Below are 25,658 nucleotides of genomic sequence, written 5' to 3' on the forward strand. Positions count from 1 at the left end.
AAGAAAGGAGCTCAAAGTTGTATTGCCTTTCATTACCAGGCCTCAGAAGTCGTACACTATCACTTTGGCCACATCCCCTTCGTTAGAAGTGAGTCACTAAGTCTGGCTCATGTTCAGGGGTAGAGGGATTTGACTCCATCTTCTGATGGGAAGAATATCAAATATTTTTTGGATATGTCCTAAAACCATCCTATATGGCTTTCCAGGCCCCTCCTCTAAAGATCCTGTTTTGATGTGTCTGGGCTAGGAACCAGGAATTTGTGTTTTTAACAAGTATCCTGGGCGATTTATACCTTCAGGGAAATTTAGGAAGCACTGGTAGTGGAAGAGATGGACTTGTGAAATCAAAGCAGTGAACCTGAACCTAGAACAGAATGAATAAGGTCTAAGATAGGAGGTCCAAGCAGAAGGGAAAAGGAAGGAAAGCAAGCAGTCTGGCATAGAGAAATACAAAAGGGAAAAGTACCGTGCAGTTAGGGCCAGAGGGTGGAAGGCCTCAAATGCTATGCTAAGTTTAGGATTTAGTCAGATAAATGGTGTGTACAACTGAAGGTTTTCATGTGGGGAGAGTGACATGATCAGACTTGTATTTTAAAAGATGCCATGGCGACCGTGTGAAAGGCATATTGGAAAGGTGAGAGATTGATAATGTGGAAACAATTTATGAGGCTCTCTTGGGAACCCAAGTGAAAGCTATTGAGAGTGGGGGTAGGAATGGAAATGAAGGGGAAAATATGAGACGGTATTAAGGTGTGATTAATGGGACTTGGAAATTCCCTATTCTGCAGAGAAACTTCTCCACATTCTTACCCTTTTCACCCTCCTTAGTCCCAAGCCTCTTTAAGTAAATTTGGCTTTCCTTTGACATGCATCCTGTCCCTGAGTAGTGGCTGCCTGTTCTTTCTGTACTTGCTTCCCTGAAATATGCTGGGGCCAGATGGGTTGCTGCTCTCCTACACCTCCAGTGCTATTTGCCATCCATTGTTTGTCATCCCTGGTTATGAAGTACTAAACCTGTTCTTTGAGGCTCACATCTAACTATACTACACAATTCTTATCTTCCTCTTCATCAAAGTGGTCGTGTACCAACCTCTGGGCCAAGCTCCTTGTCTTCATTTGAGGAAACTGGCTTCCAGAGTCATTTAATTCTCAGTGTTTCTCATTGGGGGTGCTTATAGCATTTTGAGTGGTGCAGCTCTTCCATATCCTTTTTTTTTTTTTTTGAAAGAGTCTCATTCTGTAGCCCTACGTAGGGTGCCATGGCATTGTCATAGCTCATAGCAACCTCAGACTCTTGGGCTCAAGTGATCCCTTGCCTCAGCTTCCCTAGTAGCTGGGAGTACAGGTGCCTGCCACAACACCTGGCTAGTTTTTCTATTTTTAGTAGAGATGGGGTCTTGCTCTTTCTTAGGTTGGTTACAAAATCCTGAGTTCAGGCAATCCACTTGCCTCACTCTCCCAGTGTGCTACTAGGATTACAGGCATGAACCACCATGCCCCACCAATTAACTAATTTGTTTTTTTTTGTTTGTTTTTTTAGATAGAGTATCACTGTGTTGCCCTTGGTAGAGTGCTATGGTGTCACAGCTCACAGCAACCTCAAACTCTTGGGCTTAAGTGATTCTCTTGCCTCAGCCTCCCAGGTAGCTGGGATTACAGGTGCCCACCACAACGCCCATCTTTTTTTTTTGCAGTTTTTGGCCAGGGTCAGGTTTGAACCCCCCACCTCCGGTATATGGGGCTGGCGCCCTACTTCTTTGAGCTACAGGCACTGCCCCCACCTGACTATATTTTTATTGCAGTTGTCATTGTTGTTTAGCTGGCCCTGGCTGGGTTTGAACCCACTAGCCTGGGTATATATAGCGGGCACCATAACCACTGTGCTACGGGCGCCGCCCAATTAACTAATTTGTTTAGAGGCAAGGTCTCTGTTGTCCAGGGTGAAGTGCAGTAGCCAGACCATAACTCACTGCTCACTGTAAACTCAAACCTCCTTCCACCTCTGCTATTGGTGGGACTGCAGGTATGCACTGCCATGTGCAGTTAATGTTTCTATTTTTTTTTTTTTTTAGAGATGGGATTTTGCTGTTTTGTGGCTGGTCTCAAGTTCCTGGGCTCAAGCAGTCTTCCTGACTTGGCCTCCCAAAGTGCTGGGATTACAAGCATAAGCGATCATGCCCTACCTGATTTATGTATTTTTGGAGTTTAGGGGAATCTAGCCCAGCAGTTTTAAACTGTCTTAATGGAGTTCTTTGGAGGAACACCAAGGGCCAGTTCTGGAAAGATGGGAAGATCCAAAAGGCCCAAATCCCAGACTCAGCCATTTAAATTTCCAATTCCAGTAGTCCCACTTTGATCCCTTTTATATGTTAGGTTTTATATCAAACAACATTAAGAGGAGAGTTCTGTAGTTAGGCAAGTTTGAAAACCACGAATCTGGCTAGGCCTTGTTCCACACTTCTACAGATAAAAAACTTGAGGTCTAGCAATCATAACTGAAGGTCACACCCCAAGATAGTGAAATTGATGAACCCAGCCAAAGATCCCACCCCTGGCAGCATGCCTCCACCTTATCACAGTTCCTCAAGCTCTTCAGAACTTCACCCATTCCTAGTCCCAGGAAAGAAGAGGGTCCATGTTTAGTTTTCTGTTTTTAGTGACTGTTCTTCCTTTATGAAGAAGAAGTTAACTTCAGATATCCCTGATTAACTTCCTCTTCTTTTGCTTCTCTGTAACATTTTAGTGGTGAAATTGTTCCAGAAGAAAATACATTGCCGAAATCTTGAAAGTTTCCGTTTTTCCTTTTTGGCTTAGTGTTCCCTTTGCTTTATTTGAGGGCATACAAGCAAGAGTCATGGCTCAGGAACTCTGCTTTCTGGCCTTAGAAAAATGTGAGACACTGTTATTACTCCCTAGATAATTTTAGCATCCTCCGCCTGCCTCACAGCTGAGCATTCATGAGCAGTTAGTTGCAAGATGAAATTCTACCTTTTTTTTTTTCTTTGAGACAGTTTCACTGTGTCATTCTGGGTAGAGTGATCTGGTGTCATAGTTCACAGCAACCTCAAACTTTTGGGCTCCAGCAATCCTCTTGCCTTAGCTTCCCAAGTAGCTGAGACTACGAGCGCCCACCACAACATCTGGCTATTTTTAGAGAAAAATAAGCTCAGGTGATCTACCTACCTTGGCCTCCAGAGTGCTAGGATTACAGACGTGAGCCACCACAAGATAAAATTTTGTATTTGAGGAAAAAGTCACCGGTCTACAAGAAGATCTCTTAGAAAGGAGCTGGGACAAGATTTTAATTATAGAAGTTTTATTGCAACATTGCAAATATTTTTTCCCTCAAATTTGGATCTTCAAAATGCCTCTCCCACAAAAAAAAGAAAAACAAAATGGCTCTCCCACTTCCCTAAATAGGTAACCTCCTCTTTTTGGGTCAGAATAATGCTAGTTGCTCTGAGTACCTCTGATAAAAGTGTGAGGCCTGAAGCCTGAGTCCTGGTTGAACACTGAATGCAGAAGTATTGAGCCTTATCTCTTTTCTTTTCATCTTAAGTTTTGTCTTGTCTTTTTCTTTCTTTCTTTCTTTTTTTTCTTTTTTGAGACAGAGTCTCAAGCTGTCCTCCTGGGTAGAGTGCCATGGTGTCATAACTCACAGCAACCTCCAACTCGGGCTCAAGTGATCCTCTGGCCTCAGTTTTTCTATTTTTAATAGAGACAGGGTCTCACTTTTGCTCAGGCTGTTCTCAAACTCCTGAGCTCAAGCAATCCACCAGCCTTGGCCCCCCAGAGTGCTAGGATTATAGGCATGAGCCACCACTTCCAGCAAGTCTTTTCTTTTTTTTTTAATTTTTCATGGTTTTTATTAAGCAAACAAAAGTTGAACATAGCAATTTAAGCCTCTGCTCAAGAGTCTGTTAGCCTTCTAAGAATGCAACATATAAAAGCACGAAGGACCTGGGCAGCGCCTGTGGCTCAGTGAGTAGGGTGCCGGCCCCATATGCCGAGGGTGGCGGGTTCAAACCCAGCCCCGGCCAAACAGCAACAACAACAACAAAAAAATAGCCGGGCGTTGTGGCAGGCACCTGTAGTCCCAGCTGCTCGGGAGGCTGAGGCAAGAGAATCGTGTAAGCCCAAGAGTTAGAGGTTGCTGTGAGCCGTGTGACGCCACGGCACTCTACCGAGGGCGGTACAGTGAGACTCTGTCTCTACCAAAAAAAAAAAAAAGCACGAAGGACCTAACTTAGAAAAAAGCAGTGGTTGGGTGGTGCCTATGGCTCAAGGAATAGGGCACTGGCCCCATATAGCAGAGGTGGAGGGTTCAAGCCCAGCCCTGGCCAAAAACTGCAACAAAAAAAAAAAAAAAAAAAGAAAGAAAAAAGCAGTGGTGTGGAGGCTTTCTCCCTGTGTAGCTATTCTTTAGCAAGTACTTCAGTACAGATTAAAGGTGGGGACATTTAAATAGAGTTTCAAAACAGGATTCAAGACAGCTATGGGTCTATACACCTGGTTCTACAGTCTTCAGTGCTAAGAGGACAAGGCTGAAAATGAGAACTATTTTGATCTTTTTTTCTAAATATATGTTTCTGTTCAAAGTAAAGGATAGGGAACCTCTGAGTTTATTTACTTATCTAACCACAGTGTAAATACCTCACCTTGCAGAACAATTGACTCAGTATGAACCTGTCTGCTGATTGGCTCTGGCTTTTATATCAGTATTATTGCTGTAATATACTGTAGATGATTATCTAAGGGCTGTGGAAGCACAAGTTCTAAGGTCAGTTCTCACTTCCTGTTAAGCTATAATCTACTATGTTTCTGAGTTTTCACTTTTAGGGAAACTCCAACAGATATAATTAGTACAAGTGGGGAAAATATATGTACCAGGACATTTACCAGGGCACTGTTGCGAGGTTGAAAAACTGGAAATAATCCAAATGCCGATTAAAGGAGTATGGATAAGTTAATTAAATTTGTCGTGGAAGAGGATTGCTAAGATTACCAAAGACTTCAATGTTGCTAAATTGAGGGGGTGTTTCTTAACCTTTATGTTCCATGACCTCTCACCTCTTCTTCCTTCCCAAATTTTTCTTCCCTTGGCTTCTCTGGTAGTCACCTGGTTTTCCTTCTTTCTGTCTCTTCCTTGTCATAATGTCTTATCACCTCTTTAGACTGCTAAACGTCAAAGTCTCCAGGCCTGAGTTCTGGGCATCTTCTTATCTTACACAGTCTGTAGATACTATCTACTCCTGTGGCTTTAATACCATCAGTGAGCAGACAAGACCTAAATTTCTATGACTGGCTCAGTTGTCTTTTCTAAGCTCTAGATGTATGTATCTAAGCACTGCTACCACCAAATGGAAGTTTGGGTTTTTTTTGTTTTAATTTTGTTAAAACAGAGTTTCACTCTGTTATCCCAGGTAGGGTGTTGTGGCGTCATAGCTCACAATAACCTTAAACTCTTGGGCTTGAGTAATCCTCTTGCCTCAGCCTTGTAAGTAGCTGGGACTACAGGCGCCCAGCACAAAGCCCAGCTAGTCTCTCTATTTTTAGTAGAGATGGGATCTCCTTCTTGGTTGGGCTAGTTTGGAATTCCTGAGCTTAAGCAGTCCACCTGCCTTGGCCTCCCAGAGTCCCCAAATGGAAGTTTTTGTTAACATGGTTAGTGCTGAATGAACTCCTAATCCTTCTGACTCCAGATTTGCTGCTCCTTCAGAATTCCCCATCTGAGTAAACATTACTTCCACTGACACAGCTGCCAAAAACCTGGGAACCATTCTTGACTTCTTCCTTCTTTCCCCTCCCCTCATTACCCACCAATTAATTCTGTCTCTGAAATTTATCTCAAATCTATTCACTTTTCTTTATATCCAATGCCACCACCGCAGCCCAGCAGCATTCTGTCTCACTAATGACAACTCCCTTCTCAGTCCTCACCAGTTCATTCTCTACACTGTAGAGCACTCTTTCAAAAAAGTGAATTGGATCAGCTGACCATCCACAGGACCTAGCATAAATTCAAAATCGTTGGTGTGGCCTACAAACCCTGTGTGACCCGCCTTGCCTCGCAGCCCCAGCCCCTGCCCTTTCACGTTCTCAATATGCTTTGGCAACACAGGAGAGCTTTGTGTATCTTATATACACCAGATGCTTTCTTGCCTTGAGGCCTTTGCATGTGCTATTTTTCCATATCTGGAATGCTTTTCTTTCCTCTTTTTGCCTGGCTAACTCCTTCTTGTTCAACTTTAGGTCTCAGCCTAAAAGTCATTGCCTCAATGTGACTTTCCTTTTTTAAAAATTTATTTATTTATTTATTTATTGAGACAGTCTGACTTTGGCACCCTTGGTAGAGGGCTATGGCATCGTAGCTCCCAGCAACCTCAAACTCTTGGGCTCAAGTGATTCTCTTGCTTCAGCCTCCTGAATAGCTGGGACTACAGGCACCCACCACAACAACCGGCTATTTTTTTTTTTTTTTTTTTTTGTAGAGACAGAGTCTCACTGTACCGCCCTTGGGTAGAGTGCCATGGCGTCACACGGCTCACAGCAACCTCTAACTCTTGGGCCTACGCGATTCTCTTGCCTCAGCTTCCCGAGCAGCTGGGACTACAGGCGCCCACCACAACGCCCGGCTATTTTTTTGTTGCAGTTTGGCCGGGGCTGGGTTTGAACCCGCCACCCTCGGCATATGGGGCTGGCGCCCTACTCACTGAGCCACAGGCGCCTCCCTCAACCGGCTATTTTTAAAGACAAGGTCTCGCTTTGGCTCAGGCTGGTCTTGATCCTGTGAGCTCAGGCAATCCACCCACCTTGGCCTTCCAGAGTGCTAGGATTATAGGCATGAGCCACCTCGCACAGCTAAATTTTATTTTTAATTAACAATAATTATATATATTTATGGTGTACAGATGGATGTTTCTTTCTTTTTTTTGACACAGGGTCTCACAATGTTGCCCCTGGTGGTGTGCCATGGCATCACAGCTCACAACAACCTCAAACTCTTGGGCTTAAGCAATTCTCTTGCCTCAACCTCCCAAGTAACTGGGACTAAAGGCGCCACCATAACGCCCAGCTATTTTTTGTTGTTGTAGTTGTCATTGTCGTTTAGCAGGCCTGAGCTAGGTTTGAACCCGCCAGCCCTGGTGTACGTGGCTGGCGCTCTAACCACTGAACTATCGGCACTGAGACCAGATGGATGTTTCAATACATGAATACATTGCAGGATGATCAAATTAGGCTAATTAACATAAGCAAGGTTTTTCTTGACTCTCTACCTTTCTCAATTTGGTTCCTTTGTTAAGTAATTTAATTATAATACTGCAGTGTGTGTTTTTTTCCTTCAAAGGACTTAACTGCTCTCTGTGTGTATGTATATTTGTGTGTTTATTTGTTTTGTTTTTGGGGGGAATCTCACTTTGTCTTCCAGGCTGGAGGCTGCAGTACAGTGTATGATCATAGCTCACTGCGACTTCAAACCCCTGAGGTCAAGTGATCCTTCCACCTCAGCCTCTCAACCTAGCTCTTATGTGTTTTAATGTTTAATCTGTAAATTCTCTGAGAACAGGAATTATGTCTCTTTTAATTATTTCTTTTGCCGCTTTCTCTTTAATGCTTGGAACATAGTAGGCGCCAGTAGTATTTCTTGAATACTCAAGAAATACTTGAGTACGCCTGTGATTCTAGCACATCAGCTGCTTTGAATTTTCCTCTGAAATGAAGAATGGATGATATTATCCCATTTTTGCTAGGCACAGCAGTTCACCGCTGTAATCCTAGCACTCTGGGAGGCCAAGGCAGATAGATTGCTTGAGCTCAGGAGTTCGAAAGCAGCCTGAGCAAGAGTGAGACCCCATCTCTACTAAAAATAGAAAGGAAAGAAAAACACTAGCCAGGCATTGTGGCTGGCACCTATAGTTCTAGCTACGTGGGAGGCTGAGGAAAGAGGATCACTTGAGCCCAGGTGTTAAAGGTTACTTGCAAAGTGAGACTCTGTCTCAAAAAAAAAAAAAGGATAATGTCTTTTATTTTAGGCTCAGCGCCTGTGGCTCAAGCTGCTAAGGCACCAGCCACATACACCTGAGCTGGCGGGTTCGAATCCAGCCTGGGGCCTGCCAAACAACAATGATGGCTGCACCCCCCAAAAAAAAATAGCCAGGCATTGTGGCGGGTGCCTATAGTCCTAGCTACTTGGGAGGCAGAGGCAATAGAATCTCTTGAGCCCAGGAGTTGGAGGTTGCTGTGAGCTGTGACGCCACGGCACTCTACCCAGGGTGACAGCTTGAGGCTCTGTCTCAAAAAACAAACAAAAAAATATATATATATCTTTTATTTTAAAAATTTATATAGTGCTGGACGTGGTGGCTCACGCCTGTGATCCTAGCACTTTAGGAGGCCAAGTCAGGTGGATCACCCGAGCGCAGGATTTTGAGACCATCCTGAGCATGAGTGAGACACCCCCCTCCCATCTCTAATAAAAATATAAAAGTCACCTAACTGGGTGTCAAAAAAACAGGCCAGATATAGTGGCATATACCTGTAATCCTAGCACTCTGGGAGGCCAAGACGGGTGGTTTGCTTGATCTCAGGAGTTCAAGAACAGCCTGAGCAAGAGTGAGATCCTGTCTCTACTAAATATAGAAAAACCAGTGGGTGTTGGGATGGGCACTTGTAGTCTCAGCTACTTGGAGGCTGAGGCAAGAGGATTGTTATGAGCTATGATGCCATGGCACTGTACCCAGGGCAACAAAGTGAGACTCTGTCTCAAAAAAAAAAAAACAACAAACACACATGTAACTGAGCTAAAGTTAGTTATAAACTGATAACAATAACTTAGACTAAATTCACACATGTACAGGCAGTGCAACTACTTTTTTTTTTTTTTTTTTTTTGGTTTTTGGCCAGGGTTAGGTTTGAACCCGCCACCTCTGGCATATGGGACCGGCGCCCTACTCCTTGAGCCACAGGCGCTGCCCAGTGCAACTACTTTTTGACCATTTGGCTGACAACAATTGTAAGATATCAGAGGTAAGGCTAGGCTCGGTGGCTCACACCTATAATCCCAGCACTCTGGGAGGCTGAGGCAGGCAGATCGCCTGAGCTCACAAGTTCAAGACCAGCCTGAGTTAGAGTAAGATCTAACTCTAAAAATAGCTGGTCGTTGTGGTGAGCAGCTACTTGGGAGACTGAGGCAAGAGAATCACTTGAACCCAAGAGTTTGAGGTTGCTATGAGCTATGACACCATGGCATTCTATTGGAGGAGACAAAGTGAGACTGTCTCAAAAAAAAGATTTCAGAAGTAATAATATGTACAGGGAAATGTGCATCTTAGAATTATGCATTGCTGTATGTATTTGACTAACTCCAAAGCATTTTTATACATTTAATTTCATTTAGTCTTCTTAGCAAACACTGAAAATAGATTGTAAAGCCATTTTCTAGGTACGGAAACTAAGGCTTATAGAGGTTAAATGACTTGCCAGTGAAAACAGTTAATAAAGTGACAAAACTGGGACTTAAACCCAGACTTCCCTCGCTAGCCAGTTACTTCCCAACATTTGATCTCATCTGCTTGGATCTTGCTGTTGTATCAGAGCAGATGCAGCCATGGGTAGTGAGGGCTGCTGTGATTCTCTGCCGCTTCTGATAGAGTTGATCAAAGACAATGGCTGGAAGAAATATGTGTGCAGAGATGAGTTTCTTAATGATTGAAAAAGTGAAAATATAAGTTTAATTTGAGGACATTCTCTTTCCTGCCCCCTTCTCCAAAGGTACCAGAAAGCAGCTGAAGAAACAAACATGGAAAAGAGGAGAAATGTAAGTATTCGGGAGCCCCAGGGCACGTGGTACTTCATGAGCAGAGCCTGTGTGGCCAAGCCACCTGCAGCCTCTGTGTGGCTTGAGTTTCGTGTCAGCTGAGTGGACATTTGTGCCAGCTGGTCTGATTTGTGAGCCATTTGCTCAAGAGAACTTGGCTCAAGTTCTCAGGGAATCTTATTTTTTCACTGAGGTTTTCTTTTTGAACCACTTTTTTTTTTTGAGTGAAGGACAAAAGGCCAAGTGCTTTGCTTGAGGTTAGTAAAATGCCTTACTACTTTGCTCAAATTAGAACACAGGGTGTCCTAAGCTGTCATCCTTTCTTCCAAAGAAACATCCAGAATTTCTGTATCTATGCATTTAAATGGTAGTAGCTATGCAGCTGTTATCATCCTCTGGGTCTTTTGGTTAAAGTGAACTTCTTCACCCAGCCTCGTTAGCAAATTATCTAACTATAGGATCCATCAAAGGCAAAAATATCCAGAGTGGGCTGGGCACAGTGGTTCGCACCACCATTGAGCACTCTGGGAGGCCGAGGCAGGTGGATTGCCTGAGTTTACAGGTTCGAGACCAGCCTGAGCTAGAGTGAGACCACGTCTCTAAAAATAGCTGGGTGTTGTGATGGGCACCTGTAGTCCTAGCTACTTGGGAGGCTGAGGCAAGAGGATTGCTTAAGCCCAAGAGTTTGAGGTTGCTGTGAGCTATGATACCCGGCACTATACTGAGGGTGACATAGTGAGAGTCTGTCTCAAAAAAAAAAAAAAAGGCTCTGCACCTATAGCTCAAGTGGTTCGAATCCAGCCCAGGCCCGCCAAACAACAATGACGGCTGCAACCAAAAATAGCCAGGCATTGTGGTGGGCACCTGTAGTCCTAGCTACTTGGGAGGTGGAGGCAAGAGAATCTCTTGAGCCCAGGAGTTGGAGGTTGCTGTGAGCTGTGATGCCATAGCACTCTACACAGGGTGACAGCTTGAGGCTTTGTCTCAAAAAAAAAAAAATACCCAGAGTTAGGTTTCTGCTAGTATACATTTTCTACTCTCCCTGCTTGCTAACTTCCAGCTGGGCTGGATAATATGTGTCTTTTGAACTCTTACCTGATTTAATCTTACGAGGAAAACACTCATTTATTTGGGCAAGAGTTCTGTAATTTGGCTGACATTACAAAAACATCCTCCTGGTGGTTTTCAGTATGTAACCTATTTAAATTAGAGTTAACATGCCCCTGTCCATTTTTTCTCCCTGAGGGGTAATACTGACCAGGTCCTTGGCTTAATTTCCTATAATTTGAAAATAGATCTCCTCTGGTACATTGTAAGAATTCACTCAGCAATTCACTCTATTGCTGGTTTCTCTTCCTCCTTGTTCTCTTTCTACCTGTTTTCATACTTTTTTCCCTTTTTCTCCTTTAGTTTCACTCTTCCAGTTAGCAAGTTTTCACAGTGTAGCTATGACATGTCAATCACTGTTTTAGGCATAAAGACTACGTATATTTAGGAATATAGACAACTTTTCTGCCCTCATGGAGAGACAGACAATGAAGAAATTGTGTCAGGTAGTGATCAGTTCAGTGAAACAATATGAAACAGGTAAGAAGGATAGAACGAAGGGTAGTCAAGGAGGGCCTCTGATGAGATGTTTGAGCAGAGATCTGAGGACACGAGAAGGAAGTACATGTGCAGATGCCTTGGGGCAAGAACAGTTTTAGTAAGTTTGGGAAATAAAAAGCAAAAGGCCCGTCGTCATCATTGTGAGGACCTGGGCTTAACTCTCAATGCAAGGAGGCCTTTGGAGAGGGTTTATATGTAAAGCATCACGTGATGTGACTTAAATTTTTAAAGGAAGAAGCAGAGAATAGTGAAACAAGAGCAGAAGCATGGAGATTAAGAGAGAATTGTAATGATTAAGGGAAGCTATAATAATGGTTTGGACTTGGGTAGTAGCAGTATAGGTAATAAGAAGTGGTCAGGATTTATATTGAAGGTAGAGAGAAAGAGAAGAATGAAGAATGGTAAAATGTTTTTGCCTAAGCATTATGAAATGAAAACGCCATTAATTGAGATGGGGAAGACTGGGGTAAATGCAGGTTTGGAGAGGGAGAAATAATAGAAGCTCAGTTTTTGGACATGTTAAACATGAAGTGTTTTACTGAGATATCCAAGTGTAGAAATATTAAGTAGGAATTTGGACACTATATAAAAATTTAGAACTGGAAGAAATCCGAGCTAGAGATAAAATGAGTGTATAAGGGTGGTGCCTGTGGCTCAGTGAGTAGGGCGCCGGCCCCATATTCTGAAGGTGGTAGGTTCAAACCCAGCCCCGGTCAAAAACTGTAAAATGAGTGTATATCAAAGTACCAGTAGTACTTAAAGCTCTGAGATGCATGGGATAACCTCTGGAGAAGAGAAGAGGTCCTGTGCCTGAGCTCCAGGGCACCTGGCTACCTAAGGGTTGGAGAGATAAGGAGGAACCCAAAGGACAAAGGCGCCGGCCCCATATACCGAGGGTGGTGGGTTCAAACCCGGCCCCGGCTGAACTGCAACCAAAAAATAGCTGGGCGTTGTGGCGGGCGCCTGTAGTCCCAGCTACTCGGGAGGCTGAGGCAGGAGAATCGCTTCAGCCCAGGAGTTGGAGGTTGCTGTGAGCTGTATGATGCCGTGGCACTCTACCAAGGGTCATAAAGTGAAACTCTGTCTCTACAAAAAAAAAAAAAGAAAGAAAGGAACCCAAAGGACACACAGGGGCAGCAACCAGTAAAATAGTAGTAGAAACAAGAGAATGGGGTACCAGAAACTAAGTGAAGAAAGTGTTTCTAGAAGGAGGGTTAACAAAGTCAAACACAGATAAGCTGGGCATTGACCCTCAGCTTTAGCAACTGGTCACTGGTTACCTCACGCTGTTTGGGAATGCTGAGATAAAGGCCTGATAGGACCAGGTTCAAGACAGAGTGGGATGAGAGAAGTCAATACCATGAGAATCCACAAATGTCTATGGAGCATCTCTTACGATTCAGGTGCAGAATCCTGAAGGACCAGGGGGCAAGGGAGTGGCAGAAGCGTGTATCCTGAACAGAGGAAGCAGCACATGCACAGAAGGAAGGCGTAAGAACAGGCATAGTCGACAGATGAAAAGACAATTGTCACATTCACCAAGATGGAGAATTCAGGAAAAGAAACAGGTTAGAGAGTGAGGAGGGAAGGGAGAAAGGGGAAGACTTCAGCCTTGGACACAGATAATTGTAAAATGCCTATTTCCAGGTAGGACTGGTAGATAAGGAGAGATAACTGGCTAGGGTTATCTGTTATCTGTTATATGCTGTAATCTATATAATCTGTAGTATCCACAGATAGCTTGTGGGTGAAACCAAGCAATGGATGTCATGATACTCAGGGACTATGTAGGACCTCAGACAAAACCTCAAGGGACCCTGACTACATAAAGGAGGACTGGGGAGGAGAAGGCTGTTAAACAAATATGAGTAGTGGCCAGAGAAATGGAAAGAATACTAGGAAAAAGGGGTGTGACGGGAAGGAAGGGAATTTTAAAAGGCGAAGTTATCAGTAATATCAAATGCTATAGTCAGATCAAATAAAGCAGAAGGGTCCACTGCATTTGGTAGTTGAGGTAAGTGGATGTGAACAGGTATTTAAAGAAGAAATAATGAACATGTAAAAAAATACTTAGCTGCACTTATAATCAAATAAATGTAAATTAAAGTAAGAGATGTAAATTGTAATCTCAACAGTTGACAGGGCGGCGCCTGTGGCTCAAAGGAGTAGGGCACCAGCCCCATATGTTGGAGGTGGCGGGTTCAAACCCAGCCCCAGCCAAAAACTGCAAAAAAAAAAACCAGTTGGCAAAGAATTTGAACAATGCAGATACTCATCAGTGGCAAAATGGCAAATTATGGTACATACATACACCCTAATATACTTATGGTTAAGATTGTACGGGGCGGTGCCTGTGGCTCAGTCGGTAAGGCGCCGGCCCCATATACCGAGGGTGGCGGGTTCAAACCCAGCCCCGGCCAAACTGCAACCAAAAATAGCCGGGCGTTGTGGCGGGCGCCTGTAGTCCCAGCTACTCGGGAGGCTGAGGCAAGAGAATCGCTTAAGCCCAGGGGTTGGTGGTTGCTGTGAGCTGTGTGAGGCCACGGCACTCTACCGAGGGCCATAGAGTGAGACTCTGTCTCTACAAAAAAAAAAAAAAAGATTGTTTGTATGGACTAGGAAAGATATCAGAAGCATATCAAGTGATTAAATGGGGCAAACTGCAGAACCATAGGATGTAGGAGAAAAACATGGTGTATAAAAATAGAAAAAAATTGAGGAAGTACAGCATTGTTGGCAGCGAGTATCTTGATTGGGAGGGAAGGTTATTGTATCTATTCAAGTCATGGGTACACACTCCCCTATTGATTGTAAGTTTTTCCCCCAAAGTTACTACTTTTGTAATTGAGAAAAATAATAAATTAAAAATTAAACAATGAGGGCGGGGCCTGTGGCTCAGTGAGTAGGGCTCCGCCTCCATATACCGAGGGTGGTGGGTTCAAACCCGGTCCTGGCCAAACTGCAACAAAAAAATAGCCAGGCGTTGTGGCAGGCACCTGTAGTCCCAGCTACTCAGGAGGCTGAGGCAAGAAAATCACCTAAGCCCAAGAGCTGGAGGTTGCTTTGAGCTGTGTGAGGCCTCCACACTCTACCCAGGGTGACAAAGTGAGACTCTGTCTCTAAAAAAAAAAAAATTAGACAGTGAAACTGTTAAAGGGTAATTGGTAATCTTGGTTGGAGCGACTTCAGAGGTTTGTGGTAGGAGAATTAAAGAGTGAGTGGAAGGTGATAAAGTGGAAATAGCGACTACAGCCTGTGCTTTCAGGACCCTTAACTGTGAAATACGTGAGACAGCAATATCAAGAGGGAGACATGGGGGGGGGGATGTTATTGCTTTTTGTAACAAATTTCTTATTTTGAAATAATTTTAGATGTAGACTTATTAAAATAGCTTCCCCCTAATATTAACTTTCTTCACATTTCACCAGTTTTTCTGTTAATGACAGAGGGCTGCTTTTAAAATCCACTAGATTTACAAAAGTCTAAATTGTTTCCTGAAGAACAAGGGGAGATTTTCACATACATTTATGAGATAACTGACCAGGTTATAGAGTACCAGCATTAGAGCCGGGCACATAGCTCACACCTGACTTGGGAGGCTGAGGTGGGCAGGGGGCTTGAGCCCAGAAGTTTGAGGCTCCAATGAGCTTTGACTGCACCACTACACTCCATAGCGAGACCCTGTCTCGTAAAAAACAAAAACTCCTACATTTTTCCAGGGAAAACAAGTGGGTAAATTTACTCCTTTAGCAAGTATTGGATTGGGTTATATAGGATAGCCTGGATTCTCAGGAATTTTACGTCTTTTCCCTCCATCTTCCACTTCCACACAGGACACAGAAACACAGACCATTAATAACCACCATTGGTTATATAACAGCTGATACCCAAAGCATAGAGTGTGCTACTTTTTCAATCTGTGCCATGTGGGCACTCAGTTCCATAATACTGGTAACCACTTTTCTGAGAAACTCTAAGCTGAGGAATTTCTTCCCTTCCTTGGAGGCTGTACCTACAGGTAGTCCATATTTCCCACTCTCCACTGCTATATCCTACCAAACATCCTTAGCCCCCCACCCACTTTCTTTTTGGAGGCAGAGTCTCCCAAAAGAGTCTTTTGGAGATAGAGTCTCTTGTTGTCTGTTACCCCAACAAGTGTGTAGTGGCATCATCAGAGCTCATTGAAACCTCAAACTCCTGGACTTAAGCAATCCTATTGCCTCAGCCTCCTGAGCAGCTGGGACTACAGGTAAGTACCATCATGCCTGGCTTATTATTATTTTTTTTTTTTTGTAGAGACAGAGTCTCACTTTATGGCCCTCAGTAGAGTGCCATGGCATCACACAGCTCACAGCAACCTCCAACTCCTGGGCTTAAGCGATTCTCTTGCCTCAGCCTCCCAAGCAGCTGGGACTATAGGCCCCCAGCTATTTTTTGGTTGCAGTTCAGCTGGGGCAGGGTTTGAACCCGCCACCCTTGGTATATGGGGCCGGCGCCTTACCGACTGAGCCACAGGCGCCGCCCAGCCTGGCTTATTTTTTAATTTTTTTTTAGATATGGGTCTTGCTCTTGCTCAGGCTGGTCTTGAACTCCTGAACTCATGCAATCCATCCACCTCGGTCTCCCAGAGTGCTAAAATTACAGGCATGAGCCACTGAGCCCAACCCGTACCTTTACTTTTATGTTCATTTTTATCATACAATGAGCATGCATTTATTGTAAAAAGAAAACAAATAAAATACAAAGCCCATAACCCATTGTCCAAAGATAGCCTGTTAGCATCCTAATGTCTGCTTATATTTATATAACATATATACATATTATACTTAATAATACACATATATTTTATAAAATGGGATCATGCTATTATATAATTTGCCTTTTCCTCTCAAAAGTATCTTCTGAGCATCTTTCTGTGTCAGTAAGTATACTTTGATCACATGATGTGTATGTGAGAAAAGTAGTGTCCAGTTCCCAAGGTACAATGCCACCTTGATTCTCAGGGCCCCTTTGTGGGCAAGGTAGGGCAGGTAAAGTCAGAGATCTAGATGACTCATCCATTGTGTGACAGGAGATATACAGAACCAAGGGTGCTGCTGGCAGGTAAGGAAGGTAGCACCAGCTTCTGGAGCTGGTTTTTAATTCTTCTTTTCTAGCAAGAAAACTTTTTATGCTTCTTATATCTCTGCACCATACATGCATCCCCCAATGGATCATCTTGTAAGCTAAGATTTAAATCCTAGAATCAAGCAGTTGTTTTTCTGTCACTTTTTTTGCAAGCCTTGTTGCTATTTCATGAAGTGGCTCTCCCAGTGTATTCGGAAGAGTAATAGGGTGAAAGACTTAATTCCCAATATAGCTGCTAATCCTGTTTAATTCCCCGAAGTCTTTCAGTCCTAGGTTGTTTGTTTTTTCTTTCCTAGTGGAAAGACTGGTGAGTCACAGACTGCAAGAATGGAGAATAAGCAGGTATTGGAGTTTGCAGTTTGTTGGGAAGGTGGTGCTGTTCAATTTCTTTAGGAGTACAGTACTTTCAGAGTATGAGCATTTAATATTACTTCATCAAACATATTTTCTCTATTATTGTGGAACAACAATAATAGGCAATTTAAAGGTTGTTTTCAGTCTGTTTTATGTATTAATTCTATTTTTGATCCAGGTGAAAGTGGACCTCTTAGATGTGTAAATATGTACCCTTTGATTGTTTGAGTGGTGGTGGTATTTTCAGTTGAAGCCTGCATATTTTTCAACCAAAAGATCTATAAAATAGTGAATTTTATGATATCTCAGACTTTATACATCATAGTACATGGGTAAACATGTAGGCAGGTAAAAAAGAGGATTAAATTCTTATGTCAAAATAAAATTTGTTCACATGCGTGGAAATTATGTCAGATATAAGTAAATATTTATACAAATACTTGGAAAAGTCTGGTGACTTGTTAAGGTTTCCACAAATAGTTACAATCCTTGATATTCCTACCAATAATCATTGGTTTCATGTAGTGTCAGCTTTGTTAGTCTTATTTAAAAGAAAATAGCAAATTTACCACATTACTTTGTGGCGGGTAATGATGAACTTCTGTTAATGCACAGTTACAGTGGTTAAAGCACCTAGTATTTTGCTTTTTCTTTCTTCTTTTCCCCCATTAATCTTTGGATAAAAATCCTGTCGCTCTTGCAACTATCATTAGAGCTGGGCTCGCCTTTCTTCTCATTTTATCCTTATAAGGCTATCCTGTTTTATCACTTCCTGCCTCAGCTCCTGACTTTTCCTCTCTTCCCCTCTCCCTCTCCTGGGGTGGATGCTTCTCCATGTGGCAGGGCTGTAACTGTTCACAGCTGTTTGAAACAGCAGTGGACCGGAGCAGCCTGGAGTTTTAACTTTCATTTTACAAAAAACAACATGTTTGAATGTTTCAGCAGGCAAGTTGTAACTGGCACTTACTTCTTGTTCTTCTAGAACACTGAAACTCTCCCCCAGCACTTTAGAAGGGGGACCCTGACTGTGCTAAAGAAGAAGTGGGAGAACCCAGGACTGGGAGCAGAGACCCACACAGACTCTCTTCGCAGCATCAGGGCTGAGATCAGGCACAGAGTCGACCATCCTTCTGCTGAAGTGACAAGCAACACTGCTTCTGGAGCCCAGGCTGGTCAAGAGGAACAGATTCACCCCAAACCTAAATTGGGGTCATCTCCTGAAGCTCCCATTCAGTCTCGGAATCCCCGCATCAAGGACAGTGAGGATCTTAAAGACCGCACAACAGAAAGTAAAAAAATGGAAAATTGTCTGGGAGAATCCAGGCATGAAGTAGAAAAGTCTGACATCAGTGAAAACACAGAAGCTTCAGGCAAAATAGAGAAATATAATGTTCCCCTGAACAGGCTAAAGATGATGTTTGAGAAAGGTGAACCATCTCAAACCAAGGTAAGAATTGGGAGGGTTTAAAACTTAAAGCCGATTCAAGTTCTAGACAAAGGCTATTAGTCAAAAATGTCTAATCTAGACATTTTGGGTAGACGCAAAAATACATGGTCAGTGTGTCTTTTGATTTAGATGAGTGAATAAGTCTTAGATGAATTATTTACATAGATGTGAAGATTTGCAAGTCTCCAACCCAATTTCATGTTAAATCCAGCTCATACTGAGATTCAAGTTAATATCTAGAAATGAAGACAATCTGATACAGATTGAATTGTGTGTTTTTGTACACTTGCCTTTTTCATTTGTCTTCTTGTGTCTTTTGTCATTTGGAGCTTGGAGTTGGGGGGTGGAGTTACTGCTGAATCCCTCTGCTTGGACACAGCTGCAGACTGAGTTAAGGCCAGAGTTTAACATTAAGACTGAGGCTTACTTGTCTCCTTCTAGCTGAATCCCTTCTCTTTTTCTCAACTTCCTGGTCTGTGCCTTCCAGCAAATGTTTTCTATCAGCTAAAATCCTCTCCCAGGAAAAATCAATGAAGATAGCCAGACTAGCTATGGCTTTCGGGAGTTTTGACTTGCAAATGCACGGGTTGCATTTTCCTACAACTGCTAATGAAATTTGATCCTTCATGTGGATTGCAGACCAAGTCTCCAGAGGGAATTACTTAACTAGAAAATGAGTTACATATGCTGGTGACTTATAACACAATCCAGAGGCCACAGAGCTGGTAAATTTTTCCTTTTCTCATACTTTCCTACATATCTGGCTTTGTACACAGAGATGGTTTGTTACAATAGTCATTATAATGAAATAAACAGATCTGAAGGGGAGCAAAGCCATCATTTGTTTTAGATCCATCTAAATGGGAAAGCTCCATTTTTTAAAGCTAAGTATTTGGCTCAAATCCCTATATCTGTAAAGTAATGATAAGAAGCATTCTTTCTGAGATAAAAAATGGATAACTCATCCTGCAGTCCTCAGGTGTGTTAGGTTTAACATTGTCAATCCCTTCCTGTAACTTCCTGTGCCAGTTGCTTCTCTGCTTAAAATTAGAAAAGTTCTTGCGTGTTTAGGATCATGTTTGAAGACATAGAATTTTTGAAGATTTGTTCTATCTTTTCTGTGCATAAGCTTTAGCTCTGCTTTAACTCTAAAACCAGCTGGCAAAAGATGTGACCACAAAGCACTTTTATAACTTTTCTGAAACTCTTCCCTCTCAGTTTTTAGTTCTCAAGTCCTGCCAACTGTCTCTTTTTCCCTTTATGGTTTTAATAAAAAACGTTCTTTTATTTAAATAGAAGAGAAAAATGTCAGACATCTTTAAACAGAGGAAGGGGCTTTGTTGTGACTAAAAGCACCGTTGTAAGTCCCTGCCTCACAGACCCTGCTAGGAGCAGGACAGATGTCATGCCAGCACACGCAATGCAGATTCAGTGCCGAAGGCTGGTGCATGTCAAAACTGGCCTCAGGTAGGAAATGATTGGGACTGCAGCAAACAAAAATGCTGATTATGTGTAGGGAACTGATGAGAACCTTTTTCTCATAAATGTCTAGGGAGAGATGGGTCAGAACAAGCCGATTTCTATGTGCCTGAGGGGACAGGTTCTCCATACTCCCCATATAAACATCCTACTGGATCGCTGATGGCACTGGCCAAGTTGATTGCTAAAAGTATAGGAAAATGGAAGAGTTCTAAGATTCACCTGGGCTTTTTTTTTCCCATTCTTTTTCTAATTTCAGATTAATATGAGGGTACAAACCATTAGGTAATATAATTTACACATGACAGGTAAAAATCAGAGTTGTAGTGGTGGTCTACACCCAGGGAGATTGCTATATATCCATGCATTGTACCCATTGCTAGGAAGCTACTAAACCCCTTCCCCATCCTTCCCTCCACCTCCTCCTCCCCTCTTCTTTTTTTTGCAGTTTTAGCCAGGGCCGGGTTTGAACCAGCCACCTCTGGTATATGGGACTGGCGCCCTACTCCTTGAGCCACAGGCGCCACCCTCCTCCCCGCTTCTTGAGTTTGAGATTTTTATCTCAATAAAAATCTGTGATTGTTAATCTCCTAGTTTCAGATTGGCATTAAGTACAAGTATGTGATGCTTGTTTTTCCAATCCTGTGATCCTTAGGAGAATGTTCTCTAAGTCCATCCAGGTTGTTGCAAAAGATACAAAATTTCCATCTTTTTTTTTTTTTTTTTTTTGTTTTTTTGGTTTTTGGCTGGGGCTGGGCCTGAACCCGCCACCTCCGGCATATGGGACTGGCGCCCCACTCCTTGAGCCACAGGCGCCACCCAAAATTTCCATCTTTTTTAGGGATGAGTAGTATTCTATGGTACACATACACCACAGTTTATTAACTCATGTGTTGATGGGCACTTGGGTTGTTTCTACATCTTTGTGATTGTAAATTGAGCAGCTATGAACATTCCAGTGCAAATGTTCCTGTGGTAAAATATTTTTTGTTTTTTTGGTTTGGGTAAATGCCAAGTAGTGAAATTGCAGCGTTAAATGGTAGGTCTACTTTTACTTCTTTGAGGAATATCTGTATTCTTTCCATAGAGGCTGTACACCCACACTAGCAACTGCTGCTTTGGGACCTTGTAATGTGGGCCATTCTCACTGGGGTTAGGTAATATCTCAAAGTGGTTTTGATTTGCATTTCTCTGATAATTAATTAGGGAGGATGAACACTTTTTCATGTGTTTATTGGCCATTGTGTCATCATGAGAGAAGTTTCTTTTTTTTTTTTTTTGAGACAGGGTCTCACTATGTTGTCCTCGGTTGAGTGCTGTGATGTCATGGCTCACAGCAACCTCAAACTCTTGGGCTTAAGCAATTCTCTTGCCTCAGCCTCCCAAGTAACTGGGACTATAGGCGTCCACCATAACACCTGGCTAGTTTGTTGGGTTTTTTTTTTTGTTTGTTTGTTTTGTTTTTTGCAGTTTTTGGCGGTGCCCAGTTTGAGCCCGCCACCTCCAGTATGTGGGGCCTGCGCCCTACTCCTTGAGCCACAGGCACTGCCCTATTTTGTTGTTGTTGTAGTTGCCATTGTTTGTTTGGCAGGCCCTGGCTGGTTTCGAACCACCAGCCTTGGTGTATGTGGCCCGCACCAAGCCAATGAGAAAAGTTTCTATTCATGTCTCCCCAGTTGTTGTTGTTGTTGTTATTGTTGTTTTTTGAGACAGTGTCTCACTCTATCGTCCAAGGTAGAGGGCTGTGATGCCAGCCTAGCTCACAGCAACCTCAAACTCCTGAGCTCCAGGGATCGTCCTGCCTCAGCCTCCTGGGGTAGTTGGGACTACAGGCACCCACCACCATGCCTGGCTAATTTTCCTATTTTTAGTAGAGATGAGGTCTCTTGCTCAGCCTGGTCTCCTAAGCTCATGGGATCCTCCCATGTTGGCCTCCCAGAATGCTATGTTTACAGGCATGAGCCCTCCCTGGCCTCTTGTCTAGTTTTTAATGTCACCTGGGCTTCTTTTTTATTTTTTTATTTTTTTTCACCTGGGCTTCTTTAGTTTAGTTTTGTTTTTTTTAATTTTTATTTTTTATTTCTTATTTTTTTTAGAGACAGTCTCACTTTATCACCCTCGGTAGAGTGCCGTGGCGTCACAGCTTGCAGCAACCTCCAACTCCTGGGTTTAGGCGATTCTCTTGTCTCAGCCTCCCGAGTAGCTGGGACTACAAGTGCCCACCTCAATGCCCGGCTATTTTGTTGTTGTTGTTGTTGTTGTTGTTGTTGTTGTTGTTGCAGTTTGGCCGGGGCCGGGTTCGAACCTGCCACCCTTGGTCTATGGGGCTGGTGCCTTACTCACTGAGCCACAGGCACCACCCTGGCTTCTTTAGTTTTGGTTGGTTTTTGTGTGCGTGTGTTATTTTTTTATTTCCTAATTAAATGGTCATTTATACTTAATGGACTGCTTAGGGAGTGCAAACTTGGCTACCCTTGGTTTCTAAACAAGCCTTGTTATCCATGTTGAAAACAGTCTAGATTACTTCAAAAAGTTAGTCCAATATTTCAGTGAAACTGTCAGAAAAAGTTTTGTCAACTTTGGGTTAAGGAACAACTAATCAGTTTGAAACTAAATTATGGTTCTTGTTAACCCAATTTCAGCTTTAATAGATCTAAGACGTTCATCAAGAAGTTACCTATTTGGATCTTTGTAAGGAAGCTCTGAGAAATATGATAAAGACACTAGAAATCCTTTTAGGATCTTCAAGATTATATAAGAATGTATATTTCAGAAATAACGAATTAGTACTTCAGTGTGCTGAATGAATATATTGGGTACAAATTATGTGACTCTGGTTCCATATTTGAATTTTAGAGAACCAGACTAAACCTCAACTAACTAGGTGAGCAGGATGAGGGAACACATAGTCAGTGGAAATACACGGTCTGATGTCTCATCCCCCTAAATCTTTTTATCACAGAGTTATTTACAGGAGGTGAAGTTGACTGGCTGAGTTCCACTTAGTGTCTCTTGCTATCTTTTGCCTGAGATGGTTTCTGTTCTTGTTCACTTCTCTTCCCTTCTCTTTCTGGTCTTTGCCTTGTCTTTTTCTCTTTCTCTGTGTAATCTCATCTGTTTCCATCACTCTTTTTTTTTTTTTTTTACAGTTTTTGGCCAGGGCCGGGTTTGAACCTGCCACCTCCAGTATATGGGGCAGGTGCCTTACTCCTTTGAGCCACAGGTGCCGCCCTGTTTCCATCACTCTTAAGAGATGGAATTTTAATCCTGAAATCTCAACCCAAACTTCAGCCCTACATTTCTTTCTTTTCTTTTTTTTTTTGTGTGTAGTGACAGAGTCTCACTTTATGGCCCTTGGTAGAGTGCCGTGGCCTCACACAGCTCACAGCAACCTCCAACTCCTGGGCTTAAGTGATTCTCTTGCCTCAGCCTCCCGAGTAGCTGGGACTACAGGCGCCCGCCACAACGCCCGGCTATTTTTTGGTTGCAGTTTGGCCAGGGCCAGGTTTGAACCTGTCACCCTCGGTATATGGGACCTGCGCCTTACCAACTGAGCCACAGGCACCGCCCCAGCCCTACATTTCTGATTTCATCTTTGTGAACATCCCTTAGGCCCTCAAATTTAAGTAGGTTAGAAAAGAATCCATTGGGCGGCGCCTGTGGCTCAAGGAGTAGGGCACTGGCCCCATATGCCAGAGGTGGTAGGTTCAAACCCAGGCCCAGGACAAAAACTGCAAAAAAAAAAAAAAGAATCCATTATCTTTCCAACCAAAATCAGCTCTACCCATGGCGTCCTTTAAAGCATCACGATTTACCCATCCTTCTGATCTATACATCTTGGAATCAGTTCTTACCTGCCTGCTTCCTCCTCCCCAAGTCAGTCACTTACTAATTCCTCTAAATAAGTACATGCTCTAAATATCTCTTAAGTTGGACCATTCTTTCTGGTCCATATCCAGTTCCATGGTTTGGCCTTATCACATCATGCCTATAGTGAGTCTTGCTACAACCTCCCTCATTGGCCTCTCATTTCTTTCTTCCTATCCCTTCTCCACACTGTTGCTGTTTATTTTTCTAAATATAGTTGTTAATTATGTTAACCCTTGATCAGAAACTTTTTTTTTTTTTTTTTGGCTGGGGCTGGGTTTGAACCCGCCACCTCCGGCATGTGGGACTGGCGCCCTACTCCTTGAGCCACAGGCGCCACCCGATCAGAAACTTTTGATGCCTCAAAAGTAATCCATATTTAATATTTAGGTATTCTACAGTCCAGACTCAACCTGCCTTTCCAGTTTCATAGACAATCTTATACTCAAACCTTGGATTACTCCTCATTCTCTAAATTTCCTGTGCATACCTCAGGTCTACCTTTTGAATCTTACTCCTGAAGGTCTATCAAGTCCGTGAAGCCTTACCCCATTTTCTTCTAAATGAAATTAACTTTATCTTCTCCTCTTCCTATACAATTTGATCTTTACTTATTTTGGGGCACTTATGTCATGCTCTTTTTAATAGTCATATATGAATCTGTACACTCCCCAGCCTATAATTTCCTTCACATTGAGAATGTCTTTAATCAAAAAAGAAAAAAAAAAAAAAGAGAATGTCTTTAATCCCCTAGTAGTTAATAATTTATGTTTATTAATTAAATAAAAGGAAAAATGAAACTTAGAACTCAAATAACATATTCTCTATCTTTGGTAAATAACTAGCTCATTCAGGTCAGGTGGTTTAGTTTAATATAATGATTTTAATTCCCGTGAGCAAATGGGTGGTAGATGAATTAATGTAACCAAATTCTCATCATTACCAGGAAAAAGCAATGCCACAGTGACATAAATTGAATGCGGTTTAGGATTCCTAGTTTCATGTGTATTTTGATCTGGATTTTAGGCAACTAAGGTAACCATTCTGGGCATCCTTTTATGAAAAAGTTAGCTGATATTGGCTCAGCACCTAGGGTGCTGACCACAGACACCAGGGCTGACGGGTTCAAACCCGGCCAGGGCCTGCCAAACAATGACAACTACAACCAAAAAATAGCTACATGTTGTGGCGGGCGCCTGTAGTCCCAGCTACTTGGGGGGCTGAGGCAAGAGAATCACTTAAGTCCAAGAGTTGGAGGTTGCTGTGAGCTTTGACATTATGGCACTCTACTGAGGGCAACATAGTGAGACTCTGTCTAAAAAAAAAAAAAGATAGCTGATCAATGGGTTATAACCCATGTTCAGTTATGCTCATGTGGACATTTGTATCTATAATCTTTAGAGACCAGGATGCAATCAGTCAAAAATTAAATACCTTCTTTTCTGTCCCCAGGAATGTGCCAGGCAATGAAGGGGAAATGGGAAAGGCTTCTTAAGCCTGAGTTCTTTCTGTTTGGTTCATAACTTTTTTCTTTTTTTTTTGAGGCAGAGTCTCACTCTGTCGCCTCCAGTAGAGTGCTGTAGCATCACAGCTCACAGCAGCCTCTAGCTCCTGGGCTTAGGCGATACTCTTGCCTTAGCCTCCCGAGTAGCTGGGATTACAGGTGCCCATACAACGCCTGGCTATTTTTTTGTTGCAGTTTGGTCAGGGCTAGGTTCGAACCCGCCACCCTCCGTATATGGGGCCGGCACCCTTCCCACTGAGCAACAGGTGCCACCTGGTTTTAACTTATTTCTATTAGAAAGGTAAAACAAAACAAACAAACAAACAAACAAAAAAAAGGTAAAACAGAGGGCTGGGCACAGTGGCTCACACCTGTAATCCTGGCACTCTGGGAGGCCAAGGCAGGGGGATAACTTGAGCTCACGATTTGGAGAATAGCCTGAGCAAAAGAAAGAT

The 25,658-nt window shown here is 42.9% G+C and overlaps 1 protein-coding gene across 3 annotated transcripts in view; it reads left to right on the plus strand.

Moving 5' to 3' along the window:
- LIMA1 (LIM domain and actin binding 1) overlaps window positions 1-25,658 on the plus strand; it is a 116,252-nt gene that overhangs the window by 46,000 nt on the left and 44,594 nt on the right. For all 3 annotated transcript variants that reach the window (XM_053557084.1, XM_053557086.1, XM_053557085.1), the window contains exons 3-4: window positions 9,772-9,817; window positions 17,889-18,353. In XM_053557084.1, coding sequence (XP_053413059.1) covers window positions 9,772-9,817; window positions 17,889-18,353 — 511 coding nt within the window. The remainder of the gene's footprint in view (window positions 1-9,771; window positions 9,818-17,888; window positions 18,354-25,658) is intronic.

Source organism: Nycticebus coucang, chromosome 12 (genome assembly GCF_027406575.1).
Source record: "Nycticebus coucang isolate mNycCou1 chromosome 12, mNycCou1.pri, whole genome shotgun sequence".
Classification (NCBI taxonomy): Eukaryota; Metazoa; Chordata; class Mammalia; order Primates; family Lorisidae; genus Nycticebus; species Nycticebus coucang.